The sequence below is a fragment of the Lithobates pipiens genome, unplaced genomic scaffold, assembly GCF_037356315.1.
Source record: "Lithobates pipiens isolate NorthernLeopardFrog02 unplaced genomic scaffold, aLitPip1_a1.2 Scaffold_37, whole genome shotgun sequence".
Taxonomy (NCBI): Eukaryota; Metazoa; Chordata; class Amphibia; order Anura; family Ranidae; genus Lithobates; species Lithobates pipiens.
Window position 1 is genome coordinate 18,464,268 of NW_027507825.1, and position 27,372 is coordinate 18,491,639.

The following is a 27,372-nucleotide window of genomic DNA, read 5'->3' on the forward strand; positions in this document are numbered from 1 at the left end:
CAGCACTCGGTAGGACAATGGCGGGGACTTTTTACTCCTCTTCACCAGGAAGCCTTTAGGCAAGTCTGTGGAGGAAGCGGTGCGTCCTTTTTAAGGGGCATCAGAGTGGCATGGGGGGCAATTGCCCCCCGGCCCAGTCCGCCCCTGATCTACACTGTTTAGTTTTGTATATTTTACCTATTTACATAGCGTCTTATGGGCACCGTGGCATTAGTCAGGTTTATATTTTACTGAGGTTTTTCTTAAAGCGGGGTTCCACTGCCTACAACTTTTTTTTTTTTTTTTTTTTGGGACAATGACAAAGATTATATGATTAAAAGTTCTAACTCACTTGTTCCCGTTTTTCAGGCTTTAGTCTGGAAAAATAAACTTTAAAATCTCCAGACTGTTGTCATCTTGCCTGTGGGCATGTGAAGCCCACAGGCATCCTCTTCCGGGATACTGTGCCACTGATCGACCAGCATGCACCGCCCATCGTATCCCCGTTCCCGTGCATGTGCAGTAACTTTAATTAGGAGCGCCGTCAACAGCTCAGGTTGCCATCACAACGGCGGCGGCGGAAGTCCCGCCCCGTTGTGATGGCAACGGAGCGTCGAAATCACGCGATAACTCGCACCAGGTCACCGCACAGACTCCTGGGAACAATCACAAAAGCTCCTAGGAGTCCGTGCGGATTGAGGAAATTATGTCTTAGCCGCACTATCCCCGCCCATATCCGCAGGCCCCACATCCAGGAAGTAGACAGACTGATCAGCATAACAAAAGGTACAGTAAAAAAAAAAAAAAAGGGGGTCCGTTTTTTAAATTAGTATATCTACATAATCATCATGAGCTATTGTGTCAAAATCGGGTGGAGCTCCGCTTTAACTGGAGTGAAGGTCGGGTCACATGAATGGCTTTTCTGTCTGGTGGGGCTTTACGAATCCTAGGACTGGATGGACAGAAATATTTTTTTGCTAGGAAAAACAGCTCCCATATATGTGTATATATATATATATATATATATATATATATATATATATATAATTGTCTAGGCCATTTACCAGGAATTCAGCTTTATCTGATTTTAAAAGATGTCCACTGCTCTCTTGTCTATAACCCCCTAGTACAGCCTATCTCCATTTCCATCGACTAGCCTCATGCATGACAGCTGCTTGAAGAGGTCACATCAGAGGGAAATCAAAGACTTCTTTAAAATTCAGCTGCCCGTCTGTCTCCCAGCACAGCATGCAAACAACCTCCACCTGCGCCCATAAGACCGCCATCCTTCCATCAGCTGACTGTCAAAACGGAGCATTTCTTTTAAAAACTGGACTACAGATTTGTTTTTTCATGAGGACCTACTCTATAGCCTAAGGTTCTCCTAAAGCAACCTTTTCCTTTGCTGATGCTTACAGAAACTGCTGTCAATCATTCACCCTATAAACTGCTAATTGATGCATAATCAGTTCATAATCAAAAATTCTGCTCTGCTTTGTCTCCAGTCATTTAGGCTGGATTCACACCTATGGCATTTTCAGTGCTTTTTGCATTTTGCAGATTTGCACTACAGTCCATTTAGCATGGTTTCCTATGGAACACGTTCTGTAGTGCAAAATGCAAAAAGCACTAAAAATGCATAGGTGTGAATCCAGCCTAAGACCCCTTTCACACTGGGGCGTTTTGCAGGCGCTATAGCTTTAAAAATAGCGCCTGCAAACCGCCCTAAGGCTGCATTCACACCTATGGCATTTTTAGTGCTTTTTGCATTTTGCAGATTTGCACTACAGAACGTGTTCCATAGAAAACCATGATAAATGGACTGTAGTGCAAATCTGCAAAATGCAAAAAGCACTAAAAATGCCATAGGTGTGAATGCAGCCTAAAACAGCTGCTCCATTCATTCCGGTGTCAAAGCCCGAGGGCTTTGACACTGGAGCATTGCGTTGGCAGGGCGTCAGAAAAAGGTTCTGCCAGCAGCTTCTTTGGAGCGGTGAACTCACCGCTACTCAACCGCCCCTTCCCATTGAAATCAATGGAGCAGTGCTGTCATACCACCAGCAAAATGCGGGCAGATTTAACCCCTTTTTGGCGGCTAGCAGGGGTTCAACCCAGGGCTCAAGTCCTGCGGGAACTCACGGGAACGGAGTTCCTGTACTTTTTCCACAACAGGAACTCAGTTCCCGTTAGCAGCCGTGTCCTGCAAGACTTTGAAGTATGTGAGCTGTGTGGGAGGTGCTACACCAGCAGCCGCCAACACAGCTCGCAATAGTAAGTGCCGCACACCTGACCATTCAGGCATTGCCAGTAGGGGGTCCCATGACAGCTTCCGCTTTGATCTACCTGTCAATCACAGCTGGCTGATGGGTAGATCAGGTCCCTGCTGCTAAGAGATTGTATTTAGTCAGACCTCTTGTGATGCGCTCCTCCCCGCCGGCCCCTCCTGATTTTTTGTCTCCTCACCCCCCCCCCCCCCCCCAGTCTCCTGCATACTTGCTCTGTGTGTCCTGCTGAATCCCCCCTTCCTCTATCTTCAGTGCCATATGATGAGAGACCCCAGAGGAGGAGCACAGCTATTCTGCTCACAGGACATGCAGGGAGAGAGGTGAGCTGAGGGAGGAACATCAGTTTGGGGTGGTAAGCTGAGCACAATACCTGGCAAAGTTTAATGCCAGGAGGGAAGTTTATGTGGAAATATGTGAAGGGTTAGAATAGCAGCGAGTGTGTGTTGGAGCCCCTGCAGAGTTTGCAGCCCCCCAAGCTAACATACATCTCCTAAGCAGGAACACATCACTATCTCCCCAAGCATTCTGTACAGATAATGTGCAGTTCATTTATGACCTTTCCCTTTAAGTCTGTGATATCCAAACTCTGTTCAATGAAAAGTGTAAACTCACCACATAAACACTCTATATACAAAATAACATTCCCCAATAAAGATCAGAACATGATGCTCACATTTGCACGGAACCACAATTGAATGAATGCTGATTATTCAGAGAATTACCGTATTTATGTTTATTGAGAATTGTTTTTTTTTTTATGTACGAACAGTTAAGCTTCATACACACAATACGAAAATTGGATGAAAAATACCACTTTTGAAGCGTTTGTGCATATGAGCGCATCATTTTATTTATTTTTGGTGGGGGAGTGGATCTTGGGTGGGAGTTCCCACACTTTTTTCCCCAGGACTTGACCCCTGGTTAAACCTACGAATAGTGCCGCTAAAATGTTAAAACTAAACATAGCTAACTAATAGCTAACTAAAAATAGCGCCGCTTTACCGCTGACGCCGGTGGCGGCACAGTGTGAAAGGGGTCTAAAGAAGGTGAAGTCGGGGTGCCAATCACAGCCCAGCATCAATGACTCTTCTGCCCTTCCTGTGATAGTAGTAGTAGATCCTGGTTGTACATGCAGTCTTGTTTGCTCAGTTTTGGGTCTCATACACATGGGCGTACCTTTCCAATCGTGCGAAAGGGGACTGCCTGCACAGATTGCCTGGGCATCCTGTGTGGGCAGAGACGGCCCTTCACACTGGTGTACAGATAGCTTATGCCTGTGTGAATGAGATCCTTAAGAGCACGAAGATTTTCCAACAAAATAGTATATCTGCATTTGGCTAAAGAACACTTTTAGCTCTTGGAAGTACCGGTACTTCTTATTGCGCTTAAGGCTGGATTCACACCTATGGCATTTTTAGTGCCTTTTGCATTTTGCAGATTTGCACTACAGAACGTGTTCCATAGGAAACCATGGTATATGGACTGTAGTGCAAATCTGCAAAATGCAAAAAGCACTAAAAATGCCATAGGTGTGAATCCAGCCTTAAAGTAAAACTAAACTCTGGTGTAAAAACTCTATTCAAGTATGTATTCCTAACTCAGAATAGTCACTTCTATTGCTCTCAGCCTTCTCCAAAGTCCCTTTTTTCACTGCTGAGATCTGACTTTCATTTGGAGGGTGGCTATGTTGGTTCTCCATGTCCCACTGTATGTAGGAACATTAGTCTCCCTCTCTTTCTTGCTCCCTAGATGGTCTATGGACCATGGGATGTGTAGAGTACATAGAGTAGTGCAGTGATGGCGAACCTCGGCACCCCAGGTGATTTGGAACTACATTTCCCATGATGCTCATGCACTCTGCAGTGTAGTTGAGCATCATGGGAAATGTAGTTCCAAAACATCTGGGGTGCCAAGGTTCGCCAGTACTGGAGTAGTGCATGTGACCGCAACTAACATGCGCTGCTCATTCCAAACACATGGAGGTGAGGGGAGAAAGGAGACGTTCAGAAGCTCATGCAGGGGATGTCATAAGCAAACAGAAAAACACAGTATGTAATCAATTCATGAGATATAGATCGCAGGACCATACAATAGTGAATGTGTATATTTGGTGAACAATTATATAATTTAGTGTCACTTAAAGGAATTGCATAGTGTTTTTCTATACAGTGCCTTGCAAAAGTATCCCCCCCCCCCCTTGGCTTTTTACCTATTTTGTTACACTACAGCCTTTAGTTCAATGTTTTTTTTTTTTTATCTGAATTATATGTGATGGATCAGAACACAATAGTTTAAGTTGGTGAAGTAAAATTAGAAAAATATATACATAAAACCATTTTTCACAAATAAAAAAACTGATAATTGGCATGTGCGTATGTATTCACCCCCTTTGTTATGAAGCCCATAAAAAGCTCTGGTGCCACCAATTACCTTCAGAAGTCACATAATTAGTGAAATGATGTCCACCTGTGTGCAATCTAAGTGTCACATGATCTGTCATTACATAGACACACCTTTTTGAAAGGCCCCAGAGGCTGCAACATCTAAGCAAGAGGCACCACTAACCAGACACTGCCATGAAGACCAAGGAACTCTCCAAACAAGTAAGGGACAATGTTGTTGAGAAATACAAGTCAGGGTTAGGTTATAAAAAAAAAAATCCAAATCTTTGATGATCCCTAGGAGCGCCATCAAATCTATTATAACCAAATGGAAAGAACATGGCACAACAGCAAACCTGCCAAGAGACGGCCACACACCAAAACTCATGGATCGGCCAAGGAGGGCATTAATCAGAGAGGAGCACAGAGATCTAAGGCAACCCTGGAGGAGCTGCAGAGTTCCACAGCAGAGACTGGAGTATCTGTACATAGGACGACAATAAGCCGTACGCTCCATAGAGTTGGGTTTTATGGCCAGAAGAAAGACATTATTTCCAGCAAAAAACAAAATGCCGCATTTTGAGTTTGTGAAAAGGCATGTGGGAGACTCCCAAAATGTATGGAGGAAGGTGATCTGGTCTGATGTACGGAGGAAGGTGCTCTGCTCTGATGTACGGAGGAAGGTGATCTGGTCTGATGTACGGAGGAAGGTGATCTGGTCTGATGTATGGAGGAAGGTGATCTGCTCTGATGTATGGAGGAAGGTGATCTGGTCTGATGTACGGAGGAAGGTGATCTGGTCTGATGTATGGAGGAAGGTGATCTGGTCTGATGTATGGAGGAAGGTGATCTGGTCTGATGTATGGAGGAAGGTGCTCTGGTCTGATGTATGGAGGAAGGTGATCTGGTCTGATGTACGGAGGAAGGTGATCTGGTCTGATGTATGGAGGAAGGTGATCTGGTCTGATGTATGGAGGAAGGTGATCTGGTCTGATGTATGGAGGAAGGTGCTCTGGTCTGATGTATGGAGGAAGGTGCTCTGGTCTGATGTATGGAGGAAGGTGATCTGGTCTGATGTATGGAGGAAGGTGATCTGCTCTGATGTATGGAGGAAGGTGATCTGCTCTGATGTATGGAGGAAGGTGATCTGCTCTGATGTACGGAGGAAGGTGATCTGGTCTGATGTATGGAGGAAGGTGATCTGGTCTGATGTATGGAGGAAGGTGCTCTGCTCTGATGTATGGAGGAAGGTGATCTGGTCTGATGTATGGAGGAAGGTGATCTGGTCTGATGTATGGAGGAAGGTGATCTGGTCTGATGTATGGAGGAAGGTGATCTGGTCTGATGTATGGAGGAAGGTGATCTGGTCTGATGTATGGAGGAAGGTGATCTGGTCTGATGTATGGAGGAAGGTGATCTGGTCTGATGTATGGAGGAAGGTGATCTGGTCTGATGTATGGAGGAAGGTGATCTCCTCTGATGAGACTAAAATTAAACTTTTTGGCCATCAAAGAAAACGCTATGTCTGGCGCAAACCCAACACATCACATCACCCAAAGAACACCATCCCCACCGCGATGCATGGTGGTGGCAGCATCATGCTATGGGGATGTTTTTCAGCAGTCGGGATTGGGAAACTGGTCAGAGTTGAGGGAAAGATGGATAGTGATAAATACAGGGATATTCTTGAGCAAAACTTGTAGCACTCTGTGTGTGATTTGATGATAGGACGGAGGTTCACCTTCCAGCAGGACAATGACCCCAAACACACTGCTAAAGCAACACTTGAGTAGTTTAAGGGGAAACATGCAAATGTTTTGGAATGGCCTAGTCAAAGCCCAGACCTCATCCAATAGAAAATCTGTGGTCAGACTTAAAGATTGCTGTTCACAAGCACAAACCATCCAACTTGAAGGCACTGGAGCAGTTTTGCAAGGAGGAGGAATGGGCAGAAATCCCAGTGGTAAGATGTGGCAAGACTCATAGAGACTTATCCAAATCGACTTGGAGCTGCGATAGCCACAAAAGGCGGCTCTACAAAGTATTGACTTTAGGGGGGGTGAATAGTTATGCACATTGACTTTTTCTGTTATTTTGGTCCTATTTGTTGTTTGTTTCAAAATAAAAATAAAAACATCTTCAAAGTTGTGGGCACGTTCTGTAAATTAACCGACATTGCGGGCGCCCTGGACAGGTAAATGTCCTTATTAAAAGTCAGCAGCTACAGTGTTTGACTTTTACATATTTTTTTTTTAAGGCTGGAACATGCCTTTAATTCCAGGTTGTGAGGCAACAAAACACGGAAAATGCCAAGGCGGTGAATACTTTTGCAAGGCACTGTATTTTATTCCTTTATTATTATGTTAAGGACAAAAACATTTTGTCTGGGTAAATATGAAAAAAAAATGCAACATTACATTTTGTTCTCTTATTATAAGCAACAAGTTGAAGCTCTAGGCTATTTTTCACTTTATGTACTATAAAATGCTTGCTAGTTACAGGCTACAATAGCTCAAGTTTGATCTACACACAGATGAGTGCAGTGACTCCTCCCCCTTACCCCAATCCCTACCTGCCTGTAAAAAGGATCTATACAAAATGTATAAAGTAAACAGCTCCTGCTGGGTTCTCTGTTTAGAAACCTGTCGTGTTCCAGGAAATCACGTGTCATGGGTGTAACATGTGAATTTGTGAAACAGACATTATAAATATTACAAACAGATATATAACACTGGTTCAAAATTACATAAAATAAAATTGACCTAAAACCATTATTATTTCCTACTAAGAAGTAAACCTGCACAGCTCCACAATAATTCAAATGTCACAAGAAATAGTAGTATCGGTGCAAACGTTTGCAACCCCGGAAATTCTAATGCCACGTACACACAACTGGACTTTTTGACAGCAAAGGTCCGACGGAACGAGTCTGTCGGACAATTCGATTTTGTGTGTGCTCCATCTGACCTTTGCTTGCCAAAAATCTGGCGGACTTTAGAAATAGATCATGTTTTACATTTTTCCACCGGAACTCTGCCGGACCCAGTTCCTAACGAGAAACCCGCTCGTGTGTGTGCTAGTCCGACGGACAAAAACCGACGCAAGGGCAGCTATTGGCTACTGGCTATGAACTTCCTTATTCTAGTCCGGTCGTACGTCATCACGTTCAAATCCGTCGGACTTTGGTGTGATTGTGTGTGTCCAAGTCCGTTCATTCGGAAAGTCCGTCAGAACTCCACGGAAAGTCCGTCGGACCTAGTCCCTCGAAAAGTCCGGTCGTGTGCACGTGGCATAATACTTGTCAGTCCTGCCACAATGTCATATAGCGCAGAAGAGAGAAGAGCCATTACCTGGAGACACACAAGCTTCCTGGTCTGAGTGTTGGAGGAAATCGAGAGGAGAGGGCAGGGTGCTGACTTGCAGACGAGCTGCAAGAGTGGCTGACATTTCAGCTGCAAGAGTGGCTGACATTTCAGCTGCAAGATTGGCTGACATTCGGGAAAAAGAACCTAGCAAAGACATGCATGGTACATCAGTATACATAAAGATTATACAAAGAAAACCAGCCTGTCACCTACACACAGTGGGGGATAGCCGTTTGTATGCTGAACCAACATTGATAGAAAACCATACAAGCAACTGATAATAGTCCTGGGTGTATTTTGACTGCTTGTGCCCTGTCTGTCTGCAGCCCGCGCAATGTTTCTGCCTCAATGCTAACTGCCTTGACCATCCCAGATAGCGAGCAATTGTGCTGAAAGTTTGAAAATTACTTGCTGAGCTATTTCTAGGCTTGCCAGGCTTCACGAGTTTGTTGCGCAATTGCAGCAAGTCCGCATTGCATGACTTCAGATCCACTTTCTTTGCAAACATTCTGCAAGTCTGCTGCAAGTTCTGGTTCAGTTATAGTCATCCCACCACAGGGGTCACTGTGACTGAATTTTCATGCTGTAGACTTGCAGAGCTCTTGCTGTAGACTCACCACTGCAACTTTGCTCTTGCTACAGACTAGCCACGCAAATGTGCTACAAATTGGAAAAGTGTTAACTAGAACTGCAAGTGCTCTGCAAGTGTACAACTTGTCAGTGACAATGCGCAGTAAGTTAACAAAATTATAACTGAACACTGCCACAAATGTGTGGCAAGTTATCCTTGCTATCTGGGATTGCTTGATCTTTTTGTAAGAGGGGTTACAAAGTTGGAGTCATGGGCCTTGTCTTGTATCCTACAACCAAAAGTGTGAAGCTTTTGTCCTCACTCCCCCTCCTTTGCTTGTCTTCAGCTCATCCCATCATTTGCCACTAGGATGACTCTGTCTGAATGCTACCTGCCCTGACCAGGGCTTCCTGGGTTACAGAGCTAAATATTTAGGGTCAGGGGTCTTGTCTTGTGGCTTATTCCTTGGCTCTAGTGTTTGGAGTTGTGCCACTGTCTCATTTCTCCTGTCCTGACTGTCTTCAGCCACCCCATCATTTGCCTGTGCAAACACTCTGCCTGAATCCTACCTGCTCCCAATGCTTTCTCTTTATGTTAGAGGCATCACAGTGTTGGGGGTCAGGGGCCTTGTCTTGATCCTGTACCACAACCCTAGAATGTTAAGCAATTTGATTGTCCCACAATCCTCCCTTCCTGGTAGCCTACCCCATTATTTACTGTACCTCTGTGACAACTCTGCCTACACACCTGAATCACTGTTTGTTCTAATTTTTAGAGGGGTTACAGAGTTGGGGTCAGGGGTCTTGTCTTGTGGCTTACTCCTTGGCTATAGTGTTAGAGTTGGGGTCAGGGGCTTTGTCTTGTGGCTTACTCCTTGGCTCTAGTGTTAGAGTTGGGGTCAGGGGCCTTGTCTTGTGGCTTACTCCTTGGCTCTAGTGTTAGAGTTGGGGTCAGGGGTCTTGTCTTGTGGCTTACTCCTTGGCTCTAGTGTTAGAGTTGGGGTCAGGGGCCTTGTCTTGTGGCTTACTCCTTGGCTCTAGTGTTAGAGTTGGGGTCAGGGGTCTTGTCTTGTGGCTTACTCCTTGGCTCTAGTGTTAGAGTTGGGGTCAGGGGTCTTGTCTTGTGTCTTACTCCTTGGCTCTAGTGTTAGAGTTGGGGTCAGGGGCCTTGTCTTGTGGCTTACTCCTTGGCTCTAGTGTTAGAGTTTGGGTCAGGGGTCTTGTCTTGTGGCTTACTCCTTGGCTCTAGTGTTAGAGTTGGGGTCAGGGGTCTTGTCTTGTGGCTTACTCTTTGGCTCTAGTGTTAGAGTTGGGGTCAGGGGTCTTGTCTTGTGGCTTATTCCTTGGCTCTAGTGTTTAGAGTTGTGCCACTGTCTCATTTCTCCTGTCCTGACTGTCTTCAGCCACCCCATCATTTGCCTGAATCCTATCTGCCCTCAATGCTTTCTCTTTATGTTAGAGGCATCACAGTGTTGGGGGTCAGGGGCCTTGTCTTGATCCTGTACCACAACCCTATAATGTTAAGCAATTTGATTGTCCCACCCTCCTCCCTTCCTGGTAGCCTACCCCATTATTTACTGTACCTCTGTGACAACTCTGCCTACACACCTGAATCACTGTTTGTTCTAATTTTTAGAGGGGTTACAGAGTTGGGGTCAGGGGTCTTGTCTTGTGGCTTACTCATTGGCTCTAGTGTTAGAGTTGGGGTCAGGGGCCTTGTCTTGTAGCTTACTCCTTGGCTCTAGTGTTAGAGTTGGGGTCAGGGGTCTTGTCTTGTGGCTTACTCCTTGGCTCTAGTGTTAGAGTTGGGGTCAGGGGTCTTGTCTTGTGTTTTACTCCTTGGCTCTAGTGTTAGAGTTGGGGTCAGGGGTCTTGTCTTGTGGCTTACTCCTTGGCTCTAGTGTTAGAGTTGAGGTCAGGGGTCTTTTCTTGTGGCTTACTCATTGGCTCTAGTGTTAGAGTTGGGGTCAGGGGCCTTGTCTTGTGGCTTACTCCTTGGCTCTAGTGTTAGAGTTTGGGTCAGGGGTCTTGTCTTGTGGCTTACTCCTTGGCTTTAGTGTTAGAGTTGGGCTCAGGTGCCTTGTCTTGTGGCTTACTCCTTGGTTCTAGTGTTAGAGTTGGGGTCAGGGGTCTTGTCTTGTGTCTTACTCCTTGGCTCTAGTGTTAGAGTTGGGGTCAGGGGTCTTGTCTTGTGGCTTACTCCTTGGTTCTAGTGTTAGAGTTGGGGTCAGGGGCCTTGTCTTGTGGCTTACTCCTTGGCTCTAGTGTTAGAGTTGGGGTCAGGGGTCTTGTCTTGTGGCTTACTCCTTGGCTCTAGTGTTAGAGTTGGGGTCAGGGGCCTTGTCTTGTGGCTTACTCCTTGGCTCTAGTGTTAGAGTTGGGGTCAGGGGTCTTGTCTTGTGGCTTACTCCTTGGCTCTAGTGTTAGAGTTGGGGTCAGGGGTCTTGTCTTGTGGCTTACTCCTTGGTTCTAGTGTTTGGAGTTGTGCCACTGTCTCATTTCTCCTGTCCTGACTGTCTTCAGCCACCCCATCTTTTGCTTGTGCAAACACTCTGCCTGAATCCTATCTGCCCCCAATGCTTGCTCTTTATGTTAGAGGCATCACAGTGTTGGGGGTTAGGAGCCTTATCTTGATTCTGTACTGCAGCCCCAGAATGTAAAACAATTTTTTTTATCCCCCCCATCCCAGATTGCCTGTAGCCTACCCCATTATCTACCCAACAAGTCCGCCTAAATGCTACCTGACTACTGCTTCCTTTTTTTCTTAGAGGAGTTAAACTGGCCAAAGACGGATGGAATCTCGGTCAGTTCAGAAGGGACCAGCCAAGATTTGAGCCATGTATGGGCAGGCTGATTTTACATGTGATTATTGCCAGTGCCAGCAATAATCACTGTGTTCTGCTGGCAGGGATGGTGGGATGTTTCCCCGCAACCCTCCATCCCTCCCCCTGCCAGAAAAACACAATAGCTCAGTGGGAGTGATTCTTCCATCAACACTGGCTGTGTTTATGGGAGTATTGAACAATTACAGGAAAGAAAATTGTATCATCTATGGCCTGCCTTAAAGAGTTGGCATGAGGGGCACCATCTAGTATTTTGCTCCATGGCTCTAAACAGCTATGCCATTGTCTCACTTCTAATTTCCTGACTGCAGCCTACCCCATTAAAGGCCTTGTTTTGTACCTGGTAGCACAGCCCTAAAGTAAGAACCTACATCACTGTCTTCGCTCACCCTCCCATGTTTTCTAGACTAGCTTGGAGATTTCTATTAATGTTTGGTGGGCTAATAACTTTTGAAGAGTTAAACAGGCATGGTATAGAGCAGGGGTAGGGAACCTCGGCTCTCCAGCTGTTTTGAAACTACAAATCCCATCATGCCTCTGCCTCTAGGAGTCATGCCTGTGATTGTCAGGGTCTTGCAATGTCTCATGGGACTTGTAGTTTCAAAACAGCTGGAGAGCCGAGGTTCCCTACAACTGGTATAGAGTTATAGTATTTACATGAGCCCAAATGTCTTTTGTATTTTTTCGGCCTACAAAATGGCTGTCTCCACTGTGTCTAGGGAGCAGATACACATTACCTTATGTACAATGGGTGCAAATGATCAAAACACTGTTATCCTAACTTGGTGCAACACATCTCAGTTCCATCAATCCATACCCCACTGGATTTACTCAGTAGAGCGCCACCAAGTGAGCTATAGTGAGTAGAAAAATAAAAGCTTTGCGTGGAATGGAGTTTGACCACCTTAGGCGGCCTGTAACGACTGCCTCGCATCATGTTACTGACTCCCCAAATGGTCTGTATCACCCCAACGTTGAAGGTGACCAACCAACATAAAAAGGACACATGACCATAAATGACCTCTGTCCGCCCAGCCAATACACAACTATAGCCGATGACAACATAGGCACCACAATAAAAAGAAAATGAGAGCCATAGAAATCACACTCCGCCAGGACAAAATGGTTCTATGAAGTTTCCAGCAGACAAACGGAAGACACAGCTAAGCTTTGTAAATAGACCCGTTTATGGATGACCACAAAAACCTCACTGTGCAACACAATCTCCATCACTAAGAATGGTGGAAAACAACTGGCAAAGCAGAGACGATGGCTAAAGCACACAAATACCGCACAGAAAAGTTACAGTATGCACTGGAGCTACACAAGTACAAAAGGCTGAGGGGTAAAATAAAAGGAAGAATCTAATTAGCAAAAAAAGCAAGTCTGAAACTGGCCTGTTCCCCACACATGATGGAGCGCACATTACACAAAGATACAAAAGGAACAAACTTCGGACAACAGAACTGCACTGGACACCCGTATTTTATGTTTACCTGGTAGGAGAAACGCAGTGCCTACCTCGCTCATAAAATGCCTGGATTTTTGTCAGATGTTGGCACAATGGGCCAAACCTCAGAGGAGATGGCAGTTAGACAAATGAGACAAACTGACGGATGTGTGGCATATCGATTTCGAGAGTGTGTAGATGGGCTTTTGTTCATGTCAGCACTGCATCTCTCCCCATACAAGTCAACATGAATGCAAACATAGGTTGATGCAATTTGTAGGAGTTCAACTTGCAGATCAGAAGGAGGTCCGTCCCAAATGCGGGCTGAATGAACCTAAAAGCACATTACATTTGTCCATTGGCACAGCCCAAAGCCCATCGACACAGGCCCTTCATTTGGTTGGATTGCTGCGGCACACAAAAGCAAATGTCACCTCCTGGGATTTGTCATGTACGGCCACTAAAACCTGACAGCAGTGACACCAATCTTTTGGGGTTCTCGGGTTTTCCTCATCGCTTCCCCGCTCTTTCCAATCAGAGGCAACCACTTCACTGCAAAATTACCAAATTCGATGTTGGCAAAATTTCATCCAAGTATACGTTTTTAATTTTTCTCATTAAAAGGGTATTTTTTTTGTTGTTGTATATTTAAGTTTTTTGTTCAATATATTTGATTAGTTGTTTTTTGAATTTGTGTTATTTTACTTGTTAATTTAATGGTTTCTGTACTGCCATCTTACATTTTTGTTTACCCTTTCTTAACTGTTTTTTTTCTTTCTTTCTGTGAAATAAACATAAAAATAATGTGCCCAATGAGGGCCATTCTTTGGTGCAAGAACAGGTAAAAGCAGCTTCTGTAAAAGCAAATTGCACCCTTAGACCCCTTTCACACTGGGGTGTTTTTCAGGCGTTTTTCAGATGCTTTAGCGTTAAAAAAAGCGCCTGAAAGAAGCTACAACTGCAATTCCAATGTGAAAGCCCGACTGTTTTCACACTGAGGCGCTGCGCTGGCAGGGCGTCAAAAAAAGTCCTGCAAGCAGCTTCTTTGCAGCGCTTTTGGAGCAGTGAATACACAGCTCCCAAAACGCCCCTTCCCATCGAAATCAATGGGAAGCGCCTGAAAAACGCTTTTGGCATCAGCGTTTTGTGGGCGCTTTTAACCCTTTATTTGGCCACTAGCGGGGGTTAAAAGCGCCCCAATAGTGCTCAAAAAACACTGGTAAAGGGCTGCTAGTTTAAGCGGCGCTTTGCAAGTGTTTTTCGTTTTTTTTTAAAGCACTCGGGCTTTCACATTGGGATTGCAGAGGAGGCTTCTTTCAAGTGCTTCACAGGCGCTTTTTTTTTAATGCTAAAGCGCCTTAAAAAACACCTGAAAAATGCCCCAGTGTGAAAGGGGTCTTAAAATCCACCAAAATATATACTTTCCAAAATGACACTTTGCCAATATGAATAATTTAGCTGAAATCTCCCCATTTTTGCTAGAATTTCAGAGAAAAGAAATCTCCAAATCTGGCTTATCCCACCTTCCCATATTAACCTCCCTGGCGGTATGATTAGTTCAGATTTTTGATGCTGAAAGCGGTACAATTATTTTGCACGGAAATTTTGCGTTTTATATTGAAGGCCTGTAATTCTTAGGAATAACTCAGTCCAAACCAGAGTCTAGTAGACAAATCCCAGGTATGTTAAAGTTTGAAACACTAAATCATAACTTATAATATAATAAATAACTATAAATATAACAAATAATAGTAAAAATTATTCAATAATGTATCCAAATCAAAACCACAGAAATTTGCTCAGTTGCAGAATTGTCACTGTCATTAGATTTAGTGTTTGATGACGGATCTCCCCACAAATCGCTATCGCTCAATTCTGCGACTGATTCTAATTTATTATCGTTGTTTTCTAGCTGGTCTAAAACCACTGAAAAGGGACGGTTTTGGTTGCTATGGACAATCTCCAGTTTCCAGGCAGAAAGAACAGTATTTACAATATAAAACTGCATGTAGGACACTGGGCAGACCACTAGGGACAAAAGGGATGTGAAATAAATTGATACAGTAATGTAATCTGTTAGATTACAGTGTGCTGTATATGTATTGTTGAATTTGGCGCCGTTCTCCGTCCCTGTGCGTCGCAGCGCTCGCAGTGAACGAAGCTCGGAGCTATGATACATCGAGCGGAGACGCGGCTCGCACACAGAGCGGGGAGGACATCGCAGGATCCTGGGGACAAGGTAAGCTTGCTGTACCTGGATCTTGTGATGCAATCCCGAGTGTGGCTCTGGGGTTACCGCTTTTGGTGCTGAAAATCCACCCCGAGCCACACGGGAATACCGTCAGGGAGGTTAAGGGTGAACCATTGATGTTTGCTGACTGCGGAACACCAACGGATATCTATAGTGTGTACTATGTCACTAAAGCTCACCAATCAAAAACAATGGGGGAGATTTACTAAAACTGAAAACTGGTGCAGCTGTGCATAGTAGCCAATCAGCTACTAACCACAGCTTGTTCAATTAAGCTTTGGCAATAAAACCTGGAAGCTGATTTCTATGAAGAAGTGCACCTGATTTTGCATTCGCCAGCCTTAGTAAATAAACCTCAATGTTCTCTATAAACACATTGAGGTATATTTACTAAAGGCAAATAGACTGTACACTTTGCAAGTGGGGTTGCTTCAGAGCTTAGTAAATGAGGTGAACTTTCACCTTACAACGAATACCCAATTGCATGCAAGGAGATAAAAAAACAAAAACATTTTTGCTTGCACATGATCGGATGATGGAAGTCAGCAGACCTCCCTTTCATTTACTAAGCTCTGGAGAAATTGCACTTGTAATGTACACAGTCTCTTTGCCTTTAGTAAATCAACCCCTATGGCAGTGATGGCGAACCTTGGCACCCCAAATGTTTTGGAACTACATTTCCCATGATGCCCACGCAGTCTGCAGAGTAGCTGAGCATCATGGGAAATGTAGTTCCAAAACATCTGGGGCGCCAAGGTTCGCCATCGCTGCCCTATGGCATGAAGATGGGGGAAAGAGCAGCGAGGAAACTATCTTTTATCTTTTGAAAAGTCAAACTGGCATCATTTGCAGCAGTAGAGGTGTACACCCTGGTAGGTTTTATGGCAAGTCATGACAGATGCCAGAAGCCTGGCAAAAGGTCAGCTGATTCTTTCTGGATTTGCCTAAATCCCACTTGTAGACTGTTGTGAAACATAATAGTTCAAAATAGGGTGCATGAAGGCATACCGCTTTTTAATATATTACATTTGTTTTATATATTTAATTATGCCACAGTGCCAACCCAAAAGTCAGAACTCCGAGATCAGGCTGAAGATAAAAACCACGTCCATTAGAGTGACAAGTCCCCCTGCACAGTCACAACTACTACTCTCCAAAAATCCAGAAGCATTGCCGATAGAACAGCAGTAGTTGTGACTTTGCAGGGGCTTGTCAGACTGATCCGGCAGATAAAAGTCTGTGGGGGGACAGCAGGCCTTGTCTTCACCTTCCTGAAGGGATTCTGCATTTTGGACTGGTGTGGGGGGTGCGTTTTCATCTGTGTGTTGTGCTGCATTATAACACAGATTCATTGAGTTCACATAGACATATGCAATGGGATGACATTCACAATCAATTGCTTGTAGTACAATGCACACACACCCTGCATTACTGTACAATAAAACATGGGTGCTGTGAAACATACAGTAGATATGAAAAAACAGACACCTAAAGGTTCTCGCTGGTAGGTTTACGTACCTTGCAAAGTTCTTCTGAAAGCCCTTGAACCAAGAAACTCTAATATGTGAAAACCACCTTCGCTTTCTGAAAAGTTAGCAGCGCCCGCTCCCTTCCTGTGCCTCACTATTGGCTCACCCCTGTGACGGTCAGCCTCGCTGACCAATAGTGAAGTGCCAGGTCTCCAATTTCAAGAGCTGAAGTCGGTATTTGCCTATAAGAACAGCTTGGGCAAAATATTTGAAGCGGGGGTGTCTGTTTCTATGGGGTTGATTTACTAAAGGCAAATAGACTTTGCACTCTGCAAGAGCAGTTGCTCCGGAGCTTAGTAAATGAGCAGAAGCTCTGATGACTTCCATCATTCAATTATGTGCAAGCAAAAATTTTGTTTTTTTGTTATTTATTTTCCTTGCACGTGATTGGGTATTTTTTGCAAAGTGAAGCTTTACCTCATTTACTAAGCTCAGGAGCAAAGTGCACAGTGGATTTGCCTATAGTAAATAAACCCCTGTATCTGCTGCTGGGTACTAGCCTTAAAGAGGAAGTAAACCCTGATGGGTGTTACTTCCTCTTTGATTCCCTGCAAAGGTAAAGCATAATGGACTACTATACATCGCATCACATCACATCGCATAGTAGTCCATTATGTGTCACTTACCTGACACAGGAGCCAGCGAAGTCACCGCTGTCCCCTGTAGTCCGGAGCATCCATCTTCTTGGTGGGTCTCGCTGCTCCGGCGCTGCCATTCGTCTGACCCGTGATGACATCACTCCCGCGCACGGGAGCCGCCACTCGCGGCATATCGCCGTTAACTGTGGTGCGCTCAGTGATCTAGACTTACCTGTAGGTTAAAGTGGTTTGTAAGGGTTTACAACCACTTTAAAGGTTCACTTTAAGTTTTGATTTCTGTAGAAATGCTACACCACCAACCCAGTTAGAAAACAGAGAGGGTAAGAAGAATATATTCACCCTTAACTCACTTCCATGCCACCCTTTCAACATGCGGGAGAAAAACTTGGTACATGTGTATAGGAGTGAATGTGACACTCTCCCCTGCCACCCCATAATGCAGTGCTTAGTGTATCACCAGTCAGTTAGCAGGTCTAAGGCTGCTTTCACACTGGGACAGGCCGGCGTTGACGGTAAAATGCAGCTAGTTTTAGCTGCGCAGTACAGTCATCTTGGCGGCGCTATTCGGCCGCTAGCGGGGAGCTTTTAACTCCCACTAGCGGCAGAATAAAGGGTTTAAATGCACCCGTGTAACGCCGCTGCCGAAGTCCTTTGAAGGCACTTCAGAAAAAGAAAGACCCCCCTTGAATGGGATTTTAGAAGACCACCGACACCAAAAACAATTAAAACATATATATATATATACTGAAATGCTGGTGGAGAATGCCAATAAGAGTGAAAGTGCTTGTAAGTATAGCCACCATAAATTCAAACCTGTGTGAGGTCCAACCACATACAGCCTTTGTGGGGTGTGGGTTATATAGGAGTGTATTTTAATTGTTCATTGGCTGGCTCATTGTAACAACCCATGTGTTTGTATATTTGTAGATGTGTAATAGAGACATTGGAAGTATATGTGTCTCTTTTGTTTCATTTTCTATTTGTCTAGTAATTATCAATAAAGTATATATATATATATATATATATATATATATATATATATATATATATATATATATATATGTTTTAATTGTTTTTGTTGTCGGTGGTCTTCTAAAATCCCATTCAAGGGGGGTCTTTCTTTTTCTGAAGTTTACCAGGGATGGGACCACCTCACCATTGAATTTTGACTCATTGACAGTCCCTTCAATTGCTTTGCAGGCACTTCGGCAGCAGTGCCCATTTCAATGGGCAGGAGCGGTGGAGGAATGGTGTATACACCACTCCTCCACCGCCCCAAAGATGCGGCTTGCAGGACTTTTTTTAAGCTACTTTCACACTGAGGCACATTACAGGCGCTACAGCAGTAAAAATAGCGTCTGTATAGCGCCTCTCCTGTGCCTTGGCCTTTCACATGGGACGGTACAAAAAGTCCTGTAATCTGCATCTTTGGAGAGCTGTAGGAGTTGTGTATTCCCCGCTCCTAAAGCACCCCTTCTCATTGAAAACAATGGGGCAGCGCCACTAGACCGCTGCTGCAGTGCTGCTATGCAGGTGGATTTAACCCTTTTTCGGGCCGCTAGTGGAGGTTAAAACCGCCCCGCCATCGGCCAAATATCGCTGCTAAAACGGCGGTAAAGTGGCGCTAAATATATCGTCGATTTACCGCCGACGCCCACAATGCCGCAATCTAAAAGTAGCCTTAATGTCCTGCCAGCGCATTGCCCCAGTGGGAAAGCACTCAGGCTTTCACACTGGGACCGCAGGGGAGGCATTTTTCAGGCGCTTTACAGGCGCTATTTTTCTGAAAAATGCCTCAGTGTGAAAGGGGTATAAGTGCTGTCAATGGGGTAGGAAGGTCTTTAGCCATGTATAAGCTGTGGCCAAACATCAGACTGGTACTCACACAGCAATTTGCATGGGGCTCCAGCAGGGGTGGCACATGAAATATCCCTGTTACCCTCTCTGTCCTGAACTAAATCTGTCACTTGACCTAACTGGTCAAAGAACAGGTTTGATTTAATACCATTGACTACAGTTGTGTCATATCTACAGCGCCTTTTCTATGAGCCACACTATATGGCCAAAAGTAGGCGAACACCCTTCCAAATTTTGAGATCAGGCGTTTTCAGTGAAGGGTTCTAGTAATGGATGCTACATCATAAAAAAACTATTTTCACAACTGTGTTTCCAACCTTGTGGAAATAGCTTGGGCAAGGCCCTTTTCTGGTCCATCATGACTGTGCCCCTGTGCACAAAGCCATCTCCGTAAAGGCAAGGTTTGATGAGCTTGGTGTGCGGGAACTTAACTGGTTCGCACAGAGCCCTAAAATTATCCCAACTGAACACCTTTGGGATGAACTGGAACAACGGATGTGAGCCGTCTTCTCATCCAACATCTAAAAGAGTCAGGAACTGATGTTGTATCAGCTTTCATTTGGTGTTTTAAGTCATCCTAAAGAGTTCAGTTGGTTTGAGGACTGGCCTCAACCCTACTGAATACTTTTGGAAGGAACTGGAATGTGAACCAGGTCTTCTCAACCAACATCAGTATCTGACCTCACTCATGTGCTGTTGGCCGATGGACACAAATTCCCACAGACAAGCTTCAAAACCTTCAGCAAAGCCTTTGTAGAACAATATAGGCTGTTATAGCCACATAAGAAGCAAGCAACTCCAGAATTAATGGAGTGTGATGTCCAACAAGCTCATAGAAGTGTGGTGGTTGGGTGTCAGCAAACTTTTTGCCATATAGTGCATATACCTTGAGGAAACAGTGTTGGAATGAACATTCTTGTGCTTGTGTTTTGGGATACCTAGCATTAATATCTAAGGAGGCACGAGGGAAAATTAGGATCTTATCACCTCCTCGGGTGGCCACTTGGGACAAAGTTCTCTCCTGGCTCAGATGCCGTATGATGTACAGGAATTCACACACATATAGATATTTATTCAACATTCTAGTCACTGTCTGGCAACCAACACGAGGGCATTACCTTCAGAGGTCTGCAGCACCAGGGTCTTGCTATACTGGCTGACACCAGCTTTGTTGAAGGCCTTGACTCGGGCATTGTAGGTGCTGTTAAAGTGAAGGCCGTCCACTGTACACATTGTCTCCTTTCCAACAAAGACCTCCTATAAATATAAAGAGATTTACAAGTCTCTGTGGAGCTTCTCGTAGATAGGCACTTCCACAGTTCATGTACAATGTAGATAAACACTGTACCTATGTTTTCTTTGTAGACCATTGCCAGGGCTTTTGAATGCAAACAACATCTTGTAATAGAAGCAAAAAATGTAACAGTGGAATTAATGCCAGACCCTGGAAAATGTCATTGTGTTGTATTGTATAAAGCAGTGCCCTTGTCTCCCATAGGCTATTGAGTTCATGCTGCCTGCAGCCTCCCATCAGTTGTGCCCTAATTGTTGGTGCACATATTTATTGAGACATGACTCCGCTGCTGGGGACAAGGTTTATATACTCCGGTTCAGGGATTTACTGCCCCTGGACACTGCAGGATGGAGAGTGAGCTATAGACATGGGAAATGCTGACTCAATCAGCCACCACTTAACCATTAATGGAATAAATCAATGACAATTCCAGACAATGCACGATGGAAAAATTGGTCTGAGGAATGACCTGACTGCAGCTTTTTAGTCGATGTCTAGTTTCAGACAAAAAAACAAAGAACATAAGTGTCATTGTAAAGTACCTCCACAAGATGTGTTAATATACTGAATATATACAGTATATAGCTATATATATATATATATACACACATATACACACACACACGCTGTATACATGTACACAGTATATAGTATGAATTGGGGTTGATTTACTAAAACTGGAGAGTGCAAATTCTGGTTCAGCTCTGCATAGAAACCAATCGGTTTCCATTTTTTTGTAATCAAAGCTTAAAGCGGGAGTCCACCGGGACTCCGCGTTTTTTTTTTTTTTTTAAAAGCCAGCAGCTACAAATACTGCAGCTGCTGACTTTTAAAATAGTGACACTTACCTGTCCAGCGCGCCCGAGATGTCGGCACCCGAAGCCGATCTCTAGATCGACACTCGAGTGCTGCCGCCGCCATCTTGGGTATGGGAATCAGCAAATGGAGCCTTTCGGCTTCATTTCCCGGTTCCCTACTGCGCATGCGCGAGCCGCGCTGCGCAATGAGGACGGTCCCCGCTGCCTCTGGGATCTGTGTGTTTCCCAGCAGGCAGCGGGGCACTTGCGGGAAGGGGCGGGCACTTGCGGAAAGGGGCGTAAGTTACGCCCCTTTCCGCAGAGAGCTATCCCGGAAGTGGGTGCAGTTACCTGGATTATCCAGGTAACTGCACCCCCCTCCCCCCTGAAAGGTGCCGATTGTGGCACCGGAGGGGGGGAGGGTTCCGATGAGCGGAAGGTCCACTTTAGGGTGGACCTCCGCTTTAAAGAGTAAGTAAACACTGATGAGTTTACTTCCTCTTTCATTCCCTGAAAAGGTAAAGCATAATGGACTACTATGCATCGCATCGCATTGTAGTCCATTATGTGTCAGGAGCCAGCGAAGTCACTGCTGTCCCCTGTAGTCCGGCGCATCCATCTTCTCGGTGGGTCTCGCCGCTCTGTCGCTGTCATTCGGGGAAGCCGCGATGACATCACTCCCGCACATGCGCACGGGAGCCGCCACGAGCGGCATATCGGCGTTGACGGCGGCGCGCCCAGTGCGCCTGCGTGCCGCTGTCTATGGCGCATGCGCCGTAGACAGCGGTGCCTGTCTTTCGGCAAATATCTCCTAAACCGTGTAGGTTTAGGAGATATTTATTGGACCTACAGGTAAGCCTTAATCTAGGCTTACCTGTAGGTCAAAGTGTGTTGTAAGGGTTTACAACCACTTTAAAGTGACACTAAAGCTTTGTTTTTTAAAATAACAAACATCTCATAGTTGTCACTGTGCAGCTCGTTTTGCACAGAGTGGCCCCGAACATCCTCTTCTGAGGTCCCTCGGCGGCTCTCGTGGCTCCTCCCACATTACAAAACCCCCTAGGAAAAGCGCTCTCCCTACAGCAGAGTGGGCTCAGATCATCCGCTGGATCTGCTCAGATCAGCAAGGGGGTCATCAGACAGATCCCCCCGCTGATCTAATTGGAGTCTGCCCCATGTGAAAAGGACTTTATAGTGAAAATGCAAAGTGAAAGAAGCTGCCTCTGCTAGCATGGTGTCTACTTTATGTACAGAATCAATTTAAAGAGAAAGAGGAATGAATGCACATCAAATGAACCTCGGAAAGTCTTGAATCTCTCTGCCCTGCACTTCCCCATATGGACAGAGGTCCGGGAATTTGTTTTGTGAAAGCAGCAAATTTTACAACACATATCGGCCATGACAGAGGAAGATGCATTTGACTTACCCTGAACTGCCCACCATTGCCATCATCCAGTTCCAGTATGTATCCTTCTGCCTGGACCATGGACATGGGTGGCTGCTTCCAGGACAAAGTGGCACTATTATTGTGGGTGCAACATTCTTCCAGCTGGAGCATTGGGGGTGCCGGTACTAAAGAGGGCACTGAAAAACAAGTACAGCACAGTAGGGATTATCGAAAATGAAATACAATTCTTTTCTATCCGATCAATTTGTCTGCTTCTGTCTACAAATAATAGTCCTTTTTAGTTGGGATTCTGGCTTATTATTTTACCATTGTGGTCTCCTCTCCCTCTGTCTCTAGGACAGCTTGTGCTTAAAATGAACATGTGCACATCCGATTACTGAGTTACTAAAGCAAAGCCTTCTGGGATTAAGCACCAGGTTTCAGTATACCTAATGCCGCATACACACGATCGGAATTCCGGCCAGAATAAGACCGGTGAGAGCTTTTCATCGTAGAATGCGACCGTGCGTACGCTCCATCGGAATTTAGCTGTCCGAAATTTCCGCCAGCCAAAAATCGATAGCGTGTTCTCAATTTTCCCGACGGAAAAACTTTCTATGGGAAATTCCGATCGCGTGTACGCAATTCCGACATGCCAAAAAAAAAAATCACGCATGCTCAGATTCAACCACGAGACGGAAGCTATTGGCTATTGAACTTCCTTTTTCTAGTCCCGTCGTACGCGTTGTACGTCACCGCGTTCTAAACGATCGGAATTTGGTGTGACCGTGCGTAGGCAAGACAGCTTGAACCGAATTCCGTTGGGAAAACCATCAAGCCGCGTACACACGAGCGGACTGTCTGGCCAACTTAGTCCGTCGAAACACATTTCAGCGGACAGTCCGCTCGTGTGTGGGCTTCAGCGGACTTTTTCAGCGTGCAGTCTGGCGGGCTAAGTATTTCGGAATTTCCGTAATATTGTCCGTCATACTTTGGTTTCAGCGGACAATCCGCTCGTGAGTAGGCTAGTTCGACGGACTAAGTATGGCGCATGCTCAGAAAGGATTTACACGGCGGAAGGGTGCATTGCTGTGTATTGGACTTCCTATTTCTAGTCCCGTCGTACGTGCTGTACACGTCATCGCGCAAGCTTTCGACGGACTGTTTGTTCATCGTGTGTGGTCAAGTCTGTTCATTCGAAAGTAGGACGGACTGTCCGTCGGATTGTCTGACGGACCAAGTTGGCCATACAGTCCGCCCGTGTGTACGCGGCTTCAGAGCTTTTTCCAGACGAGAATTCCGATCGTGTGTAGGCGGCATAACAAAGCAGAGAGAGCATGGGGATGTGATGCTTGGCATGAAAACAAGGCGGGAGGGGATCTCCACGATTTGATTGTACAATCCACATTCAATTTACTATCTAATTGGATCTTAAAAGATAAGTAAGGCCACGCCTTTTCTTCAGCGGGAACACGGCGGAGGGGGGGGGGTTGCAGTTCGGCACCACCAGCACTGAATGTACAGTATATAATGGCAAGGGGGGCTTTTTTTTTCATTTATGACACCAGCCATTTGATGGTTTGACAGTTTGGCTGAGGACACAATCAGATGTGACTGTTAGCAATCCCGGTATGTGACATTTTTTTTCTAAACCATTTACACCCCTTTCACACCAGGGCGTTTTTCGGGCACTATAGCGTTAGAAATAGCGCCTGCAATCCGCCCTAAAGAAGCTGCACCATTGTGTGTAGTGTGAAAGCCCCGAGGGCTTTCACACTACAGCGGTGCGCTGGCAGGACGTCAGAAAAAAGTCCTGCCAGCAGCTTCTTTGGAGCGGTGAAGGAGCGGTGTGTTTACCGCTCCTCCACCGCTGCTCCCCATTGAAATCAATGGGGCAGCACTGTAATGCCGCCGGCAAAACGCCGCTATTGCGGCGTATTGCCGGCGGTTTTAACCCTTTCGCGGCTGCTAGCGGGGGTAAAAGCGCCCCACTAGCGGCCAAAATGCGCCGCAAATCCGGCGACGCAAAGGGCGGTGTGGTGTGAAAGGGGTCTTAGGGCCAGTTCACACCATATGTGCATGAAAACTGATGAGAAAACTGCACAGAGACATCCGTTTATCTCAGTTTTCATGCACCTGGACATCGGTTTTTATGAATGTCAGTTATGTGCCCTATTCACACCAATGTCATGTCAGTTTTTTTTCCGTTCAGAAAACTGCATACATGTTGCCGATTCCTGAGCAAAAAAAACAGGGCACAAAGAGAACCATTGTTTTTTTTTTTTTTTTTAAGCCCTTGCAGAACGCATGCAGAAAAACTGACGTCTCTGCACCATGGTGTGAACTAGGCCTTAATCGATGAGTTTAGTTCTGCTTTATGATTTACTGCTGCTCGGGGGCTCTAGGCTTCAGCAAAATGGCAGCCTCCAGCAAGAAGAAACAGGAGCAATTTACAGCACACACTAATTTTGGTAGCATAATTATTAATGTGGAATGTATTTTCCTTGCTAAAGAACATTCTTTTGTATCAAGTTGTTACGGGTAAAGTTCTGCTTTAACCGCTTGCCGACCAGCCGCTGCAGTTGCATTGCGGCAGAATGTGCACGGGCTGGCGAATCGCCGTCATGTTATGTCGAGTCGCCTGCTGCTCGCCCCTGAAGCCGTTGCGAGTGCCCGTCGGTCTCACTGACCACCGAGCTCCTGCGATTGCTCGTAACACGGCGAGAATCGGGAGCTGTGTGTGTAAGCACACACCTCCCGGTTCTCTGAGGGGAGAAGTGACAGATCGTCCATTCATACAAAGAATAAACAGCGATCTGTCATCTCCCCTAGTCAGTCCCCTCCCCCCTTCAGTTAGAACACACATTAGGGAATACAGTTAATCCCTTGATCGCCCCCTAGTGTTAACCCCTTCACTGCCAGTGACATTTCTACAGTAATCAATGCATTTTTATAGCACCCAAAAACGTGTCAAAATTGTCCGACGTGTCCGCCATAATGTCACAGTCACGATAAAAATCGCAGATCGCCGCCATTACTAGTAAAAAATAAAAAAAATAATAAAAATGCTATAAATCTATTCCCTATTTTTTAGACGCTATAACTTTTGCGCAAACCAATCAATATACACTTATTGCAATTTTTTTTTTTTACCAAGAATATGTAGAAGAACACATAGCCTAAACTGAGATTTTTTTTTTTTTTTTTTTTAAATGGGGGATATTTATTATAGCAAAATGTACAAAATATTGTGTTTTTTTCAAAATGGTTGCACTTTTTTGTTTATAGCGCAAAAGATAAAAACCACAGAGATGATCAAATACCATCAAAACAAAGTTCTATTTGTGGGGAAAAAAAAGGACATCAATTTTGTTTGGGTACAGCGGACCACGACGGCGCAATTGTCAGTTAAAGCGACGCAGTGCCGAATCGCAAAAAAAAAAATGCTCTGGTCAGGAAGGGGGTAAAATCTTCCGGGGCTGAAGCGGTTAAGCACAGTCAGAATTCTTAAGCCTTAAAGCGGGAGCTGCTGACTTTTAAAATAAGGACACTTACCCGCCCAGCGCACCCGCGATGTCGGCACCCGAAGCCGATCTCTCGATCGTCTCTCGGGTGCTGCCGCCGCCATCTTGGGTATGGGAATCAGGAAGTGGAGCCTTGCGGCTTCACTTCCCGGTTCCCTACCGCGCATGCGCAAGTCGCGCTGCGCAATAAGGAAGGTCCCCGCTGTCTCTGGGATCCGTGTGTTTCCCAGCAGACAGCGGGGGACCAGCAGGAAGTGGCGTAAATATCCGCAGATTCTGCAGATATCTATGCCGGAAGTGGGTGCAAATACCTGTACTATACAGGTATCTGCACCCCCCCTCCCCCCTGAAAGGTGCCAATTGTGGCGCCGGAGGGGGGGGGGGGGAGGGTTCCAATGAGTGGAAGCTCCACTTTAGGGTGGAGCTCCGCTTTAATGAATGTGGCCCCCCAACACGTTATCTCTATTCTGCTATGAATAAATGTTATCATAAAGTTATCATAAAGTGGTTTGTTTGTTTGGCGATCTTAAAGGGGTGTTCCAGTGGGGAAATTTTTTTTTCTTTTAAAGTCAGCAGCTAAAAAAAGAAAAGTAGTTGCTGACTTTTAATAATGACACTTACCTTTCCAGGGCGCCCACGATGTCGGCCGCCCGAGGCCGACCCGTCCCTTGGTTTTCAGGTTCCAGCGCCGCCATCCTCTCTAAGGGAAACAGGCAGTGGAGCCTTGCGGCTTCACTGCCCGTTTCCTACTGCGCATGCGCGAGTCGCGCAGCGCTTTGTAAATGGGACGCGTCGTGTTAGGAAAAACACAGTTCCCAGAACACAGCGTGCCCCATTACCCAGAAGACAACGCGAGGAGGAGAGAAGACCGAAGATCACCGCGCAGTAGGAACAGGGCAGATTAGGAAGACTGCCTAGCAACAGGGATTTCTGGTAAGGTAAAAAAAAATATTTTTTTTTTTAAGAATATTAATGCTCTTTTCTTTTTTAGGGTGGCCCTCCACTTTAATGGACTGAATGTGTGAGGGCTTTGTTTAGGACACTTGAGTTCCCCAACACCAAACTCATCAAGCCATGGCTTAATGGAGTTGTATACAGTTGTAGTCGTGCTGGTACAGAGAAGAGCCTTTCACAAACCACAAGGTTGGAAAAGCACAATTATTTAAAATGTCTTTGTTAGCGTTAACAATGCCCTTCACTGGGAACACATGAACTTAATAATTTGGAGGGGTGTCCACATACGTTTGGCCATATAGTAAAT

General features: G+C 45.4%; 1 protein-coding gene across 5 annotated transcripts in view; it reads right to left on the bottom strand.

Annotated features, from left to right (window-relative positions):
• The window catches only part of TRIM9 (tripartite motif containing 9), a 202,941-nt gene that overhangs the window by 45,163 nt on the left and 130,406 nt on the right, over window positions 1-27,372 (bottom strand). For 3 of the 5 annotated variants that reach the window (XM_077466788.1, XM_077466790.1, XM_077466789.1), the window contains exons 6-8: window positions 22,627-22,784; window positions 20,228-20,366; window positions 7,996-8,154 (exon numbers count right to left, since the gene is read on the bottom strand). In XM_077466788.1, coding sequence (XP_077322914.1) covers window positions 7,996-8,154; window positions 20,228-20,366; window positions 22,627-22,784 — 456 coding nt within the window. The remainder of the gene's footprint in view (window positions 1-7,995; window positions 8,155-20,227; window positions 20,367-22,626; window positions 22,785-27,372) is intronic. The other 2 variants (XM_077466792.1, XM_077466791.1) reach the window with 1 other exon arrangement.